Here is an 18734-nt window from a genome sequence, read left to right on the forward strand (position 1 = left end):
CTAAAGTCCCAAAGGGTCTCCTACTTCCTCCATGCCTTTGCATATGAGGTTTCCTCTGAATAGCCTATCCTTCACATTTGATGGAATCATTGTCTGAGTTCAACATGAACCCTTCTAAACCCCTCTAGCAGAGAGAAGGTCTTTTTTATTTTGTGCCACTTTATATTTATTATAAACTATCACTTGACTGTAATTAATTATTTCCATGTCTGTCTTCATAGTCCCTTAAGCCCTTGAAAGACAAAGCCTTCATTACAGTTATTTTAGTTTTAGTATCCTTAAAAGCCAAAAAAGTGGGCTGGGGTTGTGGCTCAGACATAGAGCACTCTCCTAGCAAGCGCAAGACACTGGGTGTCCATCCTCAGCACCACATAAAAATAAAATAAAGGTATTGTGTCCACCTATAATTAAAAAAAATACATATTTTTTAAAAAGCCAAAAAAGTATTTGTTCTATTCTAGGGCTTAATGTTTGCTAAACAAATTAGATAGTGGCTATTGGTAAAACAAGTTAATGTCCCATTATATATTTACCTTCAAAGTTATCTCCTACTATTCTTCTCTATTCCTAATAGCACTTAGTCCAGGTCTTTTGCCTAGATTACTGTAAAAGCATCCTTAAAATTCTTCCAGTGTCTAGTCTTTTCTTACCATCATCATAGTTAATATGTTGCATGAATTTTGCTTCATGGTATAAAATGAACTCAAATATTGGGTAGTCCTACACCCACTGATCAAATAATATAAAGGTTTTTTCCTAAAACTTTCTTGAAAGGAAACGTATAGGCTGAAAAAACAACTTATATATTGAGTGTTCTCAAACAAGAAAACTACCTCCTGCTCTTTTCCATGGGCAGTAGAACCTTATCTCAACCCTCAAGAAACTTTTAGACTATATGAGAGAAATGGTATGAATACAAATAATACAATAAATACTGGCAAAATGGCAAGGGGAACAAAAATGAAAAAAGTAACTCCAGGAGAGTTGGGGAAGTTATTAAAGGAACTGACACTTGAAGTACAAAGGAAAAGAAAGCATGAAAGCTAAATTATCTAGAAAAATTGTATAACTAAGGATGGAAGACAATGGAATTGGAAATGAGGTTTGGTACCTTGAGACACTAAATGCCTACTTTCAGAATTTGAGCCTTATTCTGTGGTCCATAAGGAATCAGTTAGGGTTTTTAGAGTAACAAGAACAGATCAGCTTAGAATAGTAGCTAAAACCACTGGGGATGACTGACAAGGAAAAGGCTGAAGGCATAGAATTTTCTCACGTACATTGTATTTTTTTCATTAATTAGGTTTAAAAAGATTATTTCTTAATATGTCATAATCCAGCAGAATTATTCAATTTCTTTTGAGTTGACATTTACTCATCTTCTTACCTTGTCTTCATAGCCATTTTCCGTGATACAAGTTGGTGGCTTTCCAGGATGGCGATAAAGAATGAAGTCCCGACTACATGGATAGAAAACAAAGACAGGTAAGATAATTTGGCATATGAAAGAGATAGTTATAAGAAAAAGGATTTGTGCTTTTAAATTGCCTACCTTATTCATATAAAATAATCCACATGTTCAGTTTGATTTTTAGGTTTTAAAATAATCCAAAAAGACTAAATGATGTTAATCCAAGGTAACCAGCTAATCACACCTAAGGTCCTATGGGTTTTCCTAAATATATCTTAATTTTGGTGAGAAGAAGTAAAGAAGACAAATTATCAAGTGTATGTATGTGAATTTCAGGAGCTCTCCTTTATTTAAAAAGTGGGGTTAAACCAGGCATGGTGGCTCACACCTGTAATCCCAGCTACTCAGGAAGCAGAGGGAGGGGGATCCCAAGTGGGAAGGTAACCTTGTCAATTTAGCAGACCCTGTGTGAACATAAAAATTAAATAAAAAGGGCTAAGGACAGGCTGGGAATGTGGCTCTGTGATAAGGTGCTTGCCTGGCAAGCTTGATGCCCTGGGTTTGATTTTCCAGCACAAAACAAAACAAAGAAGGGCTAAAGATGTCTCTCAGTGGTAGAGTGTCCCTGGGTTCATTCCTCAATACTGGAAAAAAAAAGTGGGGGTTAAGAAATTTGGGGGATAAAAGGCCAAATAATAAAACATTTCAGCTTTTACATGCCATGTGCTTTATTCAACTTTGCTTTAGTAGCTATAATTAGCCAGAGGCAATGCACACGTGAATATGCATGACTGTTCCAACAGGCTTTATGCAACTTTGAATTTCATATAATTTCCATATGCCTTGAAACATTCTTCTTTTGATTTTTAATCATTTAAAATATCTTACCATTCTTAGCTCATAAGACATACAAAATAGAAGAACAATTTAAAAGTGAACTTCTGATTTTAAAGTGACAATTAACTACTTGCCCAATGCCTTCTCTATACTTTTCACTGGATTTAATTACAAATGAGCAAGCCACAAAACACTGACTTGAACAAGTCCTCATAAGAAGAGAATTCTGTTTCTACAAAAGAATATACCATATTACCATCCTAAGAACTCTAAGAAGTCTTACACAGATCAGACAAATGAACAAGATTTCCACTAGTAACTAACATACATTATATAGCTAGTTTTCAAAACCCTACAGCATTCTTAAATGGCATTTTTTTGTAGTTTTTAAAACCAAAACAGAACTCCCAAAGGAATAGAACGGTGATTCTCAAGTTTTCCAGTACCACCAATAAGGAAACTTTTTCAAGATTTTTCTCAACTTCCACTTGAAATTGTGATAGAACAAAAGTACTGTGCATCCATGTACTCTGATGCTTTGAAAGACCACAAACTATTGGAATAGCTAAGATTTCTTTGCTCCTACCAAAATCAATTTTGAGGCTACTGAGAACAATATTGCCCCACTGAGAATGCATGAAAAAGAGGCACAAAGCTAAACACCCAAGAAATCTCCTAAGATAAATATTCTGACTTTCTATAGGAAATACCAGCAGTTTTAAAGTCCTTTATTTTTCCATTCAAATAGACAAAAATGCAGAACTGGGGATATAGCTCAGTTGGTAGAGCGCTTGCCTTGCATGCACAAAGCCCTGGGTTCAATCCCCGTAACTAAAAAAAAAAAGAAGAAGAAAAAAAATGCTAGAGCTAAGGAGAGGATTTGTAACAAGATTCTCCACTCAAAATCTACACCAAAATGACTTTGCTTGTATCTCTTCCTTATATATTATCATCAAATCTCAAATTTCCCCAATCCTAGAGAAACTTTAACAGAAAACTTGTACTCAAAAACACATAAAAAGGGATGTCACAAAAGGTGACTGGATTAAGAAAATGTGACACATCCCACACCACACGCACACACTGAAGTTCAACTCAGCTATAAAGAATGAAATTACAGCATTTGCTGCTAAATTTATGGAAATAGAGAATAATATGCTAAGTGAAATAAGCCAGAGTCAAACAAACAAAAAAAAAAAATCAAGGGTTGAATGTTTTCTCTCATATACAGAAACTAAAGCAAAATAAGGGAAAGGGTGGGGGGGGGATCAGGTTTCATAAAAACATAATGAAGATCAATAGAGTAAAAGAAGGAGCTCAAGAAGGAGGGAAGAGAAAGGGGAAGAAATTCAGAATGAATTTAACCCTATGTATGCATGTGTGTGTGTGTGTGTGTGTGTGTGTGTGTGTGTGTGTGTGTACGTATATATGTTATAGGAAATTCTACCTTTATGTAAACTTAGAAAGCACCAATCAAAAATAAATGAGGAAATGGAAGATGAGTACAGGAAGGAAAATGGGGGAGTGAGGAGAAAAGGGGACTGAACTGGAGTAAATCAAATTCCATGCATGTATGATTTTATCAAAATGATCCCAACTACTATGTACAACTATAATGCTCTAACAAAAACACACACAAAAAAAAAATTCCATTCTTGAAATGACAAAATTAGAGAAGGGACTATGGAGGAGATGAGATCAAAAGGAAAGTAAAAGTAGTTATATAGAAAATTAACATACGAGTGATAGAAACATATTCTGTATCTTGACTGCATTAACATCAATATTATGGTTATGATGCTATACTATAGTTTTTTTCCAAGATGTTACCACTTAGGGAAATTGGGAAAAGGGTATAAGATATTATTCTCTGATTTTTGTTTTTGTTTTTCATGAAAAACTTTGTGTTATGCTCTGTATGCAACTTCGTGTGAACCTGTATCTCAAAATAAAAGGCTTAATTAGAAAAAAAATAGAAAAATGGATACAACTTACTTATAAATTAGAGAAAGAGCTCTTATTTCCAGCTGGCCAGCACTTTCCTAAACATAAATAGTACAGTTTTAAAAACATTTTTGTAGCTAGGAAATAGAAGTTTTTGTAAGTGCATTTTTTTTAACTGTTTAGCATTGTTTAGATTATCTGTAGAACACAATATAACTTGTTTTGAGGATTAGATTGTTACTCATTAACACAGACTTATACTGAAATCAATGGACCTAAAGCCCTTCCTAGATATCAATAATGACAGTTAATGAAAGATTTAAAAGGCAGAATAAAAGTTAGACTAATGTAAGAAAACAAAGGTATCAGTATTTAGTAAATGAAGTTTTGGGAACAGAATAAAGGAGTTAATTTTATCACAAAAATTAATTTTAAATAAAGTATGGGTTTATAGATGTTATTCCTACACAAAAGGAAGACAACTTTAAATCCAGTTGACATAATGACCTCTTAGTAACATTAATTACCAAACTCTTCCCCCATTAATGTGAAAAGGCTTTAATGTTTCCCAACACTATCCTGTTCCCCAGTCAGTTGTGTACTCACTAGACTATGGTTAATGAGATTGTTAATACACAGTTCTCAATATTCAACACAAACCAATACATCTACCTGCCAGTTCTAAACTTTTGGACTATTTGATTCAACATAGCTATCTACTTAAGAAATATTTTGGGTCTGGCTATAGTGACAACTGAATGTTTAGGTTATGATTCCAAATAACTCTGAAAATATTAAATTCCCATATTTGATCTTACCTTGGGATCTCCCAACCGTTCCAGGTATTTCTCAAAAGATCCCTCCACATACTTCAAAAATAAAACAAACTTGACTTAACCAAATACATAGCATTACTGAAATCTGATCATATTCTGCAACATTATCCTCCAAAGGGTTTCTGTTTGTTCAGCTTAATAATTATAGTACTACATTACTAGTTTTTACACAGCACCTCAAGAAGATTTGTACATACACAAAAGTTATTTATAAGGGGAGAAAAGCTGGACTAGGAAAGTGTCTTAGGAATTGGTCCTGCCTTACCCACATACCAGTGAATTTCATCAAAGTAAGAATTTCATCAAGTAAGAATCTTTTGAAATACCAACTTAAAGTAACTTGATAATATCATTTTCATAAACCAAGAAAAGCCAATAACTGTAAGGACCTCAAGTATGATAGGAGACATGTATTTACAAAGTTAAATGGAGGAACTTCAAAGAGAATTTCATTAATTTCAAAATACAGTGACAAGGGAACTTCCAGGTGTGATGGAACCAACACAATATTATGATTGTGTTGGCAGTTACATAACTATATATGAATAAGAAAACTAAACTAGTAAAGTTAATATACCTAAAAATGAAATTGATTTATAATCAAGAAATAGATTTCTAGTTCCATGTACACAAACATCACCAGATTTAAAAAAGTAATCTTATTTTCTTTCACTTTACTTTTAAAGTTCTGAGATATACTCGACATACAACAAACCACACAATTTAAATAGTACAATCAAATTTTGACTTTTGTTTGCACCCATGGAACCATCATCATAAACTGAAATAATGAATATCTATCATTCTCCACAAGTTTCCTATATAACATCTGCAACCACTGATCTGGTTTTCTGTCTTTATAGAGTGGTTAGTATTTTATCTAAAGACAACCATACTTGTATAAAGTTTTCTTGGAAGAAGGGTATGGCTTTTCTCAGTGTAATAACTTTGAGATTCACCTTGTTAGTTTTAAAAATTTGAACACATCTTCATTACTCAAAATGTGGTCTAGGAACCAACAACAAGCATCACTTGAGTTTCTTAGAAATGCAGAAATCTCGGGCTTCAGCTCAGACCTAATGAATTGGATCTGCATTTTAACAAGATCCCCAGGTGATGAAAATGTATATAAATATTTCACACACTGCTTTACACCATGATCTTCAATTTGAATGTCGGGAACAGTCCTTTCCCAGGTGTGGAGAAGACTATAATATACTTCAAGGTAGTAAGCTTTAAAAGAAGCCTTTGCAGTATTTTAAACTTTATTGAAAACACTGTTGAGAAAATTAAGTGTAGGGCTGGGGTTGTGACTTAGTGGTAGAGCTCTCGCCTGACACGTGCAGCACGTGCCGCATGTGCCGCATGTGCCGCATGTGCAAGATTGCTGGGTTCGATTCTCTGCACCACATAAGAATAAATAAACTAAAGGTACTGTGTTCAACTACAACTGAAACATAAATATTAAAAAAAATAAGTGTAAACCTCAAACAGAAGGCAGGCAAAAACCCATAACATAACAGTCAGAAGAAAACAAATATTATAAAAGAGATAGACAATAAAAAAAAAGCCACAAGGGCATACTTCAAATCAGATCTTATCAAAACCTTTAGTTTCCTTAACAAAAATTCAAATACTACAATGTATACAAAGACAACTCCTAAACTTTCACTTAAAAATCAATTTTTAGGACTGGGGCTGTGGCTCAAGTGTTAGAATGCTTGCCTACCACATAAAAATAAGATATGTGTCCACCTAAAACTATGCACTTGCCTAGCATGCATGAGGCACTGGGTTCGATTCTCAGCACCACATACAAATAAGTGAAAAATAAAAGTCCATTAACAAAAACTTATTGAAAAAAATATCGACTTAAAAATATTAAGAGACAAACATTTGAATTATTGTTCAGAAAACAGTAGTATGGATAACACAAGACAGCAGTCAAGTTTTAACTTTTTAGGGTTTGAGATTTTTTTTAGAATGGGAGGAGGGAAAAAATAGTTTTTCTTTATTTTTAGAATAAAAAAACAACATTAATTCTGGGAGGAGGTAGCATGATAGACTATGGAAAGCCAGCCAGGAATTACATATTTGCTATTGAAACATAAGGAGATTGCATTGTTTAATTTTTGTATCTAAGAACTCAATTCTTTTATCCCACCCTACTAAATATATTACAAACAATTCTCCCTCAGGGTATGTATTCTACTTACAGACTCAAAATTTTGTTGATTTTCCTTCATATATGAAACACAAGCCTTCCTCACTTGCAGATGATGGACCTGGCTGCAAAACAACTAAAAGAAAAAAGACCAGTTTACTGCCAAAAGTCATACGAAACAGAAACTTCTAAATTAAGACTATTGACTGGACAATTAAGTTTCCCTTATTTAGGACATATGTAGAACATAGGAAATTCAGTCCTCATCATACTAAATATTTTAATCTTCAGTAAAACTGAGAAAGATGATTCTTTCATGCCCCCTTCCCCTTCCTAACCCATAAATGTTTTTTTTTTTTCCTATGTGTAAAACTTACAGGAAGTAGAGGATGCTCAGGAATGATCAAGATACATTTCAATTTTCTTTAACCCATTATCTTATCCCTCCAACATTATCAATGGGCATTTAAAAAACAGAAAATGTAGCAAAGGTACAGCGATGTATTTGGACTAATGAGCAAAGATACACACCTTTGCATTGTCTTGCACTAATAAGGAGCAGATCGCCTGGATATTTTCACTAAAAAACAGAAAATGTTTGTTTCTTTGGTAGACTACAGTTCTAGCTACAGGACCATGTCACATCTCAAAAACTGAAACTCAATAAATGGCAACACATTTTTCCGTTTACCTGCTCCGAAATAGCCCGAAAGAGGCAAGAGGCATCCTTAGCAGTCAGCTTTCGAAACAGTCCTAAGGTGCCTAAATATTCATCCATTGATACCTCATTCAAAGACTTCTGACTGGCATGCTTTTTCCATCCTTTATGCATTGTGCCCAAGGTGGTGAGGGGATAAAAGGAACAGAAGCGTGGCGAGAAGGACAAAGCAGGGTATCGGTAGAAATTGGTAGCAATAACAAGGGCTTGCTTCTGCAAGTATTCGGAAAACAACTCAAAATCTAGACATAAGGCGGCAGTTGGAATCAGCACCACAGAATCTTGGGACTTCTCAAGAGCAGGAAAAGCAAAGCGTTGGGCTTCTTCAGGATAACTTGGGGCCCTGTGAAGAGAGGAAATGCCAGTGTTCTAAGGAAGTGGGAACTTGAAAACACTAGAGGGAGAAGATAAATAGCAGAAGGGTGGGATTAACCAAATTAGCTCAGAGTTAAGAAAAGTATGCAGATGGAAAGAGTTTGCAGCTTAATTCAGGGCAGATGCTGCACGAGGCTGCACGAGGCTGCACGAGGCTGCAAAAGAAACTACAATAAGATTCAGGTGTGTAGGATGCAACCCATCAGCATTAAGATCTTTGCCTGAATTTTCAACTAGTCTCTGCCCCAAATTCCCTGCTCCCTTCCTAGATTCAGGGAAATGTGATTAAAATCTTAGTCTAGATAATAACAACAATCTGCTTAGGATATGAAAAATAAATCAACTAGCAATGCTAGAAAACCCTGATATAATTCTTGATGTGTACCTCCAAACTACTGTATAGCAGAAATAAAAAGGGAAAATGAAATGTATTCCTTAAAGATGGGAAAAAATTTAACAGAACAGTAAAAAATATTTCTCCCCCAAACTTTCTAATATAATGCATTTAGAATCTGTGGCACAATATGTGAGGTGTTGGGACATTAGAGGTATGTTTCAATGTATTAGAGTACTTTCCAGAAAGACCACTCTGGATTATGAGGAAAGCAAAACACTAAGAATCAAAGGTGAGGACTATTCACTTGTGTTATTTGATACCACTATCAGTTATCTCATTTTTCTTTAAGTGCCCAAATCCAACTCCTTTCTTAAGTGCTAAAAATAATATAGGGGCTGTGTTTATAGCTCAGGGGTATGGCACTTGATTAGCCTGCTTAATGCCCTGGGTTCAATTTCCAGCATCTCAAAAAATAATAATTTATTAAGTCAGAAGCCACAAATGCATGTCTAGCATGCGAGACGGCCCTGAGTCTAAGCCCTAGCAATGAAAAAAGGAAAAAAAAAAAGGTCAAATTCTAGCTTTGCAGAAGTTGCAACATTAAAATGGTTGCAAAATGGTTTTTCTTGTGGAAAATTAAAAATTATCAGGAATGCCCCTACAGGAAAAACATCAATAATCACTTGTAATTTAGGAATGAAATACAAATTAGCATGGTAGAAAAATCAAATAAAATCTTGACTTAACTCTTTAGCATGCCAATTTGAATTTACCTTGTGTCTTTCTTAAAGAAACCATAACAAAGGGGAAGTGATGCCTTTTGTGAAAGTTCTGAAGCATACTGTTTGAAGAAAAATTGACTTCTAAATTAAAAGGCTAATTTTTTGCACATTTTACAAATAAATATACAAATTCTTACCTATTGCATTTTAAATTAAAAATAAGATATATAAAACTTCAACTAATACAATTCATATACTTTACTTTCAGGAAAAGACCAGAAAAATTAGGACTAACACTACAAAGAGAGCTACAGGGAACAAGGAATAAAATAGCACACACAGGAAGCACTCAAATATGGTCCACTGATTTTTTACAAAGGTGCCAGGGAAATTCAATACATTGAGTATTTTCACTAAATGGTACCAGATCAATTGGTCAGTCATATACAAAAATACGACCCTAGACCTATATGAGTTGGGAGGTTGAGGCAGGAGGATCTAAAGTTCAAAGCCTGCCTCAGCAATTAACAAGGCACTAAGCAACTTAGCAAGACCATGCCTCTAAATATCAAAAAATGCTGTGTATGTGACACAGTGATTAAGCACCCCTGGGTTCAACCCCCCCCCACGTACCCCCCACAAAAAAAGGAAAATGCAAATTAAAATCACAATGGGACATCACTACACACCTACTAGAATGGTTATAATAAGTAATATAATAACAAATATTAGCAAGGATTTAGAGAAACTGGCCATACATAAAAGCCAGATACAAAAAAAATGTATGCATGATTCCAAGATATGAAAATATGCCGCAAAGCATCTATCTATAGAGATAAGAAGCAGATTGGCAGGCGAGTGAAGGCTGTTCTGGGAATAATCACTGATTGAAAGAGGCACAAAGACTTTTTTTTAGAGTGATAAAATTTTGGTTGTTTTTGTACCAGGGACTGAACCAGAAGGCTTAAACACTTGCCATAACTGCAGTGCCCCCTCCTTTTTTTTTTTTTTTTTTAAATTTTGAGACAGGGTCTCAATACATTGGTGAGGCTAGCTTCGAACTTGTGCTCCTCCTGCCTCAACCTCCAGAACGACTGCACCCACCTTGATAAAAATCTTCCAAAACGGTTTGTGGTGATATTTGCACAATTACTATATTGATTAAAATTACTGAATTGTATAGGTGGATTTTTTAAAAACAGCTTTGGGATGTCAGATACCACACAAGTCACCTACTTAAAGTACATAATTCAGTGGTTTTTCATATATTCACTTTTGCATCATCCATCACCATAATCAATTTTAGAACATTATCATCCCAAAATGAAACTCCACAACCTATTATCATCAACATCCAATCTTTCTATTCCCATTAATCCCAGGCAACCACTAGTCTACTTTCCAATGTACAGATTTACCTATTCTGGGCATTTCAAATAAATATATAATTATACAAGTCTTGTTTGACTAAATTCTTTCACTTAGCATTGACATTTTCAGGGTTCAGCCATGTTGTATTGTATTAGTTTTTCTATCCATTATATCATTAAACAATAATTTGTTCACTAGTTAATACAAACTGAAATTGTTTCTACTTTTTGGCATTTATGAATACTCCTCCTGTAAACAGTCACATAAGGTTTTACTTGCACATACTTTCAATTTCTTGGGTATATGTATAGTAGTGGAGTTCCTATATCACACAGTAATGCTATGTTTAACCATTTGAGGAACTATCAAACTGTTTTCCATAGCAGCTACACCATTTTACATTTTCAATCAGTAGTGAGAATAAGCATTTCGATTTCTCTACATTCTTACCAACACTTGTTATTATATCTCTTTTAATTATAGCCATCCTACTAAATCTGAAGTAGATTTTCACTTTGATTTGCATTCCCCTCATGGATAATGATGTTGAGCATTTTTTCATGTGCTTACCAGTCAATATATACACAAGCATTTTCTCCCCTGCTGTGCTGGAGCTCAAACCAGGGTATGTTGTATGATAGGCAAACACTCTACCACTCAGCTACATTTCCATATATACTGGCTGACAAGCACATGAAATTATGTCCAATATCATTATCCATTAGGGAAATACACATCAAAACCACAGTGAAATTCTACCTCACACCTACTAGGATGCCTGTATTCAAAAGATGGATAATGGCAAGTGTTGCTAAGAATGTAGAGAAATTAGAACCTTCATACCTTACTAGTAAGAATGTGAAATGGTGTAGCCGCTATAGAAAACTGTATGTCTTTAATACCACTACATACATCTTAGAATGACAAAAAAAATTAACTGGTAATGCCAAGTGTAGACACAGGTGTAAAACATCTGCAATTCTGTTGGTAGTGAGAATATAAAAATAATATGGTCACTATCAAAAATAGTTGAAATTAAAAAATTAAGCAGTTTCTTAAAAATTTAAGAAACTGCTTAATTTTTTAATTTCATCTTCTAGGTAGCTACTCAAAAAAGAAATGTTCACACAAGAACCTATACATGAAATGTTTATAGGGTACTTGTCCATAATGTGCTCATCTGATCCCTCAAAATTGGAAACAATCTAAACATATTTCAACGGCTGAATGCACAACGTGTCCACACAAGCGACTACTTCTCAGCATTTAAAAACTGAAACATTGATTACATGGACACATTCATATTCATTTTCTCTCTCTCTCTCTCTCTCTCCCCCCCCCCGCCCCCAAGGACTCTTGCATGCCAGAACTGTATTCCCAGCCCATGTTGAAATTGGAAGAATCCATGAAGCAGCCAGAACAATAAAAAATGATCATTAGCACTGCACATAACAGTAAGTCCTGAAGTCATGGGATAAAAAGAAGATCCTGGGGCTGGGGATGTGGCTCAACTGGTAGCGCGCTCGCCTGGAGTGCGGTGCGGCCCGGGTTCGATCCTCAGCACCACATACCAACAAAGATGTTGTGTCCACCGAGAACTAAAAAATAAAATATTAAAAATAAAAAAATTAAAAATTCTCTCTCTCTTTAAAAAAAAAAAAAAAGAAGATCCTGATTGGGGATGTAGTTCAGTTGATAGAGTACTTGCCCCATATGTACATCGCCCTGGGGTTCAATCCCCAGCACACACACACACACACACACACAAAAAAAAAAAAAACCTAAAACTTTCAGAAAGGAAAAATGGATCATGTAAAAAAGAAAAATCACTAACATGAATGCCAATAAACTTTTTAAATGGAAAACTCAGAATTAAGAAAATAATGGAATTCAAATTTGTTGGGAGCTGTGCATAGTGGCACATGCCTGTAATCCCAGCAGCTTGGGAGGTTGCAAGCTGGAGGTTCCTAAATTCAAAGCTAGCCTCAGCAATTTAGCAAGGGCCTAAGCAACTCAGCAAGCCCCTGTCTCAAATAAAATATAAAAAAGGGCTGGGAATGTGGCTCAGTAGTTAAGCACCCCTGGTTCATTTCATGGTACCAAAAAGGTAAAAAAAATTGTTGGGAAATTATTCCCAACCTTAAATTCTATACCAAGTTATCAACAAGAAGTAGAGCAAGGTGTTTACAGACAAGAAAGATTCAAGGCACTGGAGATATAGTTCAGTTGGTACAGTGCTTGCCTTGCATGCACAAGGCCCTGGGTTCAATCCCCAGCACCACAAAAGAAAGATTCAAAAACCTTACCACCCTTTCTTAGGAAAATCAATAAACAAAATGGACTGTCTTAGGAAGCTTACTAGAAGAAACTTGAAACCAAAATTAAAAAGTGAAACAAAAAGCAGGGTAGATATACAATCCTATAAACAGGAAGTTCAACACAAAACAAGCAAAAAGATCTTCCAGGATAAAAATGAAGAAGAAATTTCAGAAAGACAAGACACTCACCGGAACTAGAAAGCATGAATACTTCAAGTAAAAGGAGGGCACAGAACTACATTAAAGTCACCTCAAAATAAATAAATAGGGGCTAAGAGTATGGCTCAATGGTAGAGCACTTGTCTCGCAAAAAGCCCTGGTTTCAATCCCCAGCACTGAAAAAAAGGAATAAATATTTTAGATAACCTGATCTATTTGAATATACTACTAAGGGGAAATGTACACTTCAGTTAAAGGGTATGTAGATGTTTCTAATAGAAACCTGAACAAATTAAAAAATAAACAAAATAAGATAAAATAAAGTTTCACAGAAGTGGAATCAGTAAATATTGCATGGTTCAGATGTGAACAATATTGTTCTTAAGCAATATTAATGTCAACACTGAAAATGCATTTCACAAGAAGTGATAAAACTAGATTAGGAAAATGAAGAAAAGAGGGAAGGAGATAAAGTCTCCTTTTTGAGACCTCAATACTCCACTTTCAACAAAAATCACTCAGACAGGAAATAAATCAATGGACTTGAGCTTTCAGCAACAGCAAAATCTGGCTGTGCAGGAGGATGTTGGATTTAATTGTACATTTCAGCACTCCAGAATTCCTTAATATGTAATCCCATCAATAAAATGACTTGACCCCAGAAAAAAAAGGACTTGAATTAGACTAAGTGGTTAAGTGTTCCTGAGCTCAATCTCCAGTACCAAAACAAACAATGATAGATATTTCTGACCTAAATAATACCATAAATCAAATGGACCTAACAGACATCTATAGAATATTTCATCTGACAACAGTTAAATTCACTTTCTTCTCAGAACCTCATGGAATCTTCTACAACATAGACCATGAGGTCATGAAGCTTGTCTTAGCAAATAAAAAAAAGAATCAATAAAATCCCTTGAATGTTGTCATATTATAATGGAATGAAATTACAAAGTAATAGCAAATATAAAAACCACATAAACAGGCTGGGGTTATAGCTCAGTGGTAGAGCACTTGCCTATCATGTGTGAGGCCCTGGGTTCCATACTCAGCACCACATAAAAATAAATAAAATAAATAAAATGAATATTTTTTTCAACTAAAAAAGTATTTTTAAAAAGCACATAAACAGGGCTGGGGATGTGGCTCAAGCGGTAGCGCGCTTGCCTGGCATGCGTGCGGCCCGGGTTCGATCCTCAGCACCACATACCAACAAAGATGTTGTGTCTGCCGAGAACTAAAAAATAAATATTAAAAAAAATTCTCTCTCTCTCTCTCTCTCTCCCCCCTCTCTCACTCTCTCTTTAAAAAAAAAAAAAAAAGCACATAAACAGAGATTGAACAATACTCTTCCAAACAAGGAATATATCACAGAAGAAATGAAAAGAGAAAAAAATTCCTAAAATCAAACAAGAATAGTGATACAACCAACCAAAATCTCTGTAATAATATGAAAGTCATTCTAAGAGAAACAGTCACTTCATTAAGAGCTCACATTAAAAAACAAAAACAAAAAAAACGGCCAGGCATGGTGGTGCATGCCTGTAATCCCAGCAGCTCAGGGGGCTGAGGCATCAGGATCACAAGTTCAAAGCCAACCCTAGCAACTTAGTGAGACCCTGTCTCAAAAAAATAAAAATTAAAAAGGACCAAAGATCTATCTCAGTGGTTAATTCCCCTAGGTTCAACTCCCAGTATGAACACACACACACACAGTTCCCAAATAAACAATCTAACGCTACATCCCAAGGCCTCAGCAAAGCAGAAACAAACTAATTCCGAAACCATTTGAAGATGGGAAGTAATTAAAACCAGAGCCGAGATTAATGAAATAGAGAATTAAAAATAGAAAAGATCAATGAAACAAAGAGTTTATTCTCTGAAAACGTAAACAAGATTGATAAACCCTTTAGCCAAACTGAACAAAAAAGAGAGACACAATCAACAAAATTAGAGATTAAAAACAAGATGCTTCCAGAGACATTTCTGAAATCCAGAGGATCATTGGGGATGACTCTGAAAACGTGAATGTAAATAAACTGAAAAATATGAAGATATTAATAAATTTCTAGGCACATGACCTACCCAAATTAAACAAAGAAGATAAAGAAAAACCTAAACAGACCAATATCAGCTCAATACTGAAGCAGTAATAAAAAGAAAAAAAAGCTTTCCAACAAAGAAAAGCCCAGGACCAGATAGAGTCAGAGTTCTACAAAACCTCTAAAGAACAAATGTCAATCCTCCTCAAATTATTCCATGATATAGGGAGGAAAACTCATAAATCCATTCTATGAAGCCAGCATCACCAGATAAAGAAATAGCAAGGAAAGAAAACTAGAGACCAATATCCCTGATGAGCATATACACAAAAATCCTTCATGTTAGTAAGCTACATTCAAAAACATGTTTAAATATTGTGTATGATGATCAAGGTGGTTTCATCACAGGGATTTATGCCTGGTTCAACATATGCAAATTAATATATGAAATTCATCCCAAATAAAATTAAGAAAATTCATGTGATCAACTTAATGAGGAAAAAACCTTCCAATAAAATCCAACACTAATTCACATTAAAAACACTGAAGAAACTAGTGATAAAAGAACCTTACTTGGGGCTGGGGTTGTGGCTCAGTGGCAGAGTGCTTGCCTGGCATGTTTGAGGCACTGAGTTCGATTCTCAGCACTGCATATAAATAAATGAACAAAATAAAGATCTATCAACATCTTAAAAAAACATTTAAAAAAAGAACCTTACCTCACATCATCAAGACTATCTATATAGGACAAACACAAAGCCAAAATCATAATGAATGGAGGAAAAACTGAAAGCATTTCCTCTAAAATCAGGAACCAGACAAGGATGAACATTCTCACCACTCTTATTCAATATAGTTCTTGAAACTCTAGCTAGAGCAATCAAACAAGAAGGAAATCAAATGGACACAAATAGGTAAAGAAGTTAAATTATCTGTTTGCTAATGACATACTATCTCAAAAGATCCAAAAAACTTCCACCAGAAGTCTTCTAGAGCTGATAAATTCAGCAAAGTTGCAAGATACAATATCAACATTCATAAACCAATATTTTCTATACTTTAATAATAAATTCACTGACAAAGAAATCAGGAAAACAATTCTATTCACAATACCCTCAATAAAAATACTTGAGATTAAAGCTAAGGAGGTGAAACACCTCTACAGTAAAAATTATAAAACACTGAAAAAAAAATTGAAGAAAACCCTAAAGGATGGAAAGACCTCCCACGCCCTTGAATAGGCAGAATAATATCAAAATAGTCATATTACCAAAAGTGATCTACAGATTCAATGTGATCACCATCAAGTTACCAGAGAGTCTTCAAAGAACTAGACCAGAGTCCTAAAAAGTCCTAAAAGATGCAAAATAGGGAAAGCAACACCAAGCAATAAGAGGAACGATGAAGGCATCACATTACCCAATTTCAAATTATACTATAGAGCTACAGTAACAAAAATAGCATGGTTCTTGCATAAAAACAGACACAAAGAACTGGGGTTGTAGCTCAGTGGTACAGTGCTTGCCTAGCATGTGTGAGGTACTGGGTTAAATTCTCAGCACCACATATAAATAAATAAAATAAAGGTCCATCAACAACTAAAAATTATATATAAAAAACAACACAAAGGCCACTAGAAGACACCTAGACAAATCCACATAGATACATTTATTCAATCCTTGACAATAGTGCCAAAAACATGTTGGAGAAGATACTTTTCTACCAAATGGTGCTGGGGAAGCTAAATATCCATATGGTGGCACATGCCTATAACTTTAGCCACTTGGGAAGCTGAGGCAGAAGGATCTCAAGTTGAAGGCCTGCCTCCACAATTTAGGAAGACCCTCAGCTACTTATAGTCTAATTTTTTAAAAAAATAATGAAACTAGATCCTTGTCTCTCACCCTGCACAAAAACCAACTCAAAGTACATCAAGGGCCTAAGATTTAGACCAGAAAAACTCCAACCAATAAAAGAAAACATATGGTCAATAATCCAACATATTGGTACAGGTACAAACTTCTAAAATAAGAATCCTAAAGTTCAAGAAATAAAACCAAGAATCAATAAGTGAGATGGTATCAATTAAAAAGCTTCTGCACAGAAAAGGAGACAATTAAGGATATGAAAAGAGTTCATCTAGTTCAAGCTATTCTTCCAACAGAGGATTAATATCCAGAATACATAAAAAAAACTCAAAAAACACCAAAAAATTATAACTCCATCAACAAATAGGCAAATGAACTAAACAGACATTTCTCAAAAGAAATACAACTGGCCATCAAATATGTTAAAAATTTTAACATCCTTAGAAATCTGGGAAATGCAACTCAAAACTACATTGAGATTTCATCTCTGGCCTAGAATGGCAATCAACCAAAAATACAAAGAATAGGAGCTGGGGTTATAGCTAAATGGTAGAGCACTTGCTTAGCATGTGTGAGGCACTGGGTTCAATCCATAGCACCACATAAAAATAAACAAAATAAAGGTATTGTGTCCACCTACAATTTTATACACACACACACACACACGCGCACACACACACACACACACACAGCACAATAAATGCTGGCAAGGACATGGGGGGAAAGGTACACTTAGACATTGTTGGTGGAACTACAGATTAGAATAATCACAGAATAAACTCTATTATGTTTGTGGAAGACAATCCTTAAATTTTTATAAAACTACAAAAGATCATAAACAGCTAAAACAATCTTGAACAAAAAGAACAAATCTGGCAATACCTTCCTGCTTTCAATACGTATTATAAAGTGATTATACTTAAAATAAGATGCTAGTGGCATAAAACTGATAATTGACCAATGAAACTAGGGACAAAGCCTAAAAATGAATCCACACATTTACATTAAACTGATTTCTACAGAGGCTCAAAGAATACACAAAGGGAAAAGGATATTCTCTTCAATAAATTGTTATTAAGAAAATTGTCTATCTAGATGCATTAGAATAAAAAGAGATACTTATCTCATACCACCTACAAAAATCAACTCCAAGTGGATTAAAGATTTAAATATAACACTTGAAACTTATTATAAATCTACTAGAAGGAAATATGGGAAGAGCTCCATGACATTGGTCTGGGCAACATTTTTTAATGACCCAAAGCACAGACAAAGGCAGAAACAGACAGGTATGGCATCACACTAAAAAGGTATCTGCAAAGCAAAGGAAGCAATCGACAAAATGAAGAGACAACCCACAGAAAAGGAGAAAATATCTTGAACCATAAATCTGATTAGAGGTTAATATCTGAAGTACATAAGGAAATAAAATAATATCAAGAAAACAAATAAATGAGCAAGTGACCTTAACAGAAATTTCTCAAATGAAGGCATACAAATTGTAAACAGGTACATAAAAGATGCTCACCATCATTAATCATAAGAAAAATATAAATTTAAAGAGTGATTCCACAATTAAGTACCACTTCACATGGTTAGAATGACTTTTATTGAAAAGATGAATGAGGG

The 18734-nt window shown here is 34.7% G+C and overlaps 1 protein-coding gene across 16 annotated transcripts in view; it reads right to left on the reverse strand.

Annotated features, from left to right (window-relative positions):
• Positions 1 to 18734, reverse strand: part of Alg13 (ALG13 UDP-N-acetylglucosaminyltransferase subunit) — a 71149-nt gene that overhangs the window by 36475 nt on the left and 15940 nt on the right. For 12 of the 16 annotated variants that reach the window (XM_013357760.4, XM_013357759.4, XM_013357757.4 and 9 more), the window contains 5 exons: positions 7884 to 8253; positions 7245 to 7328; positions 5011 to 5061; positions 4244 to 4290; positions 1388 to 1460 (listed from right to left, as the gene is read on the reverse strand). In XM_013357760.4, coding sequence (XP_013213214.2) covers positions 1388 to 1460; positions 4244 to 4290; positions 5011 to 5061; positions 7245 to 7328; positions 7884 to 8253 — 625 coding nt within the window. Of the gene's footprint in view, positions 1 to 1387; positions 1461 to 4243; positions 4291 to 5010; positions 5062 to 7244; positions 7329 to 7723; positions 7773 to 7883; positions 8254 to 8959; positions 12314 to 18734 lie in introns of those variants that run through there. The other 4 variants (XM_040284460.2, XM_013357758.4, XM_040284477.2 and 1 more) reach the window with 4 other exon arrangements.

Source organism: Ictidomys tridecemlineatus, chromosome X (genome assembly GCF_052094955.1).
Source record: "Ictidomys tridecemlineatus isolate mIctTri1 chromosome X, mIctTri1.hap1, whole genome shotgun sequence".
NCBI lineage: Eukaryota > Metazoa > Chordata > Mammalia > Rodentia > Sciuridae > Ictidomys > Ictidomys tridecemlineatus.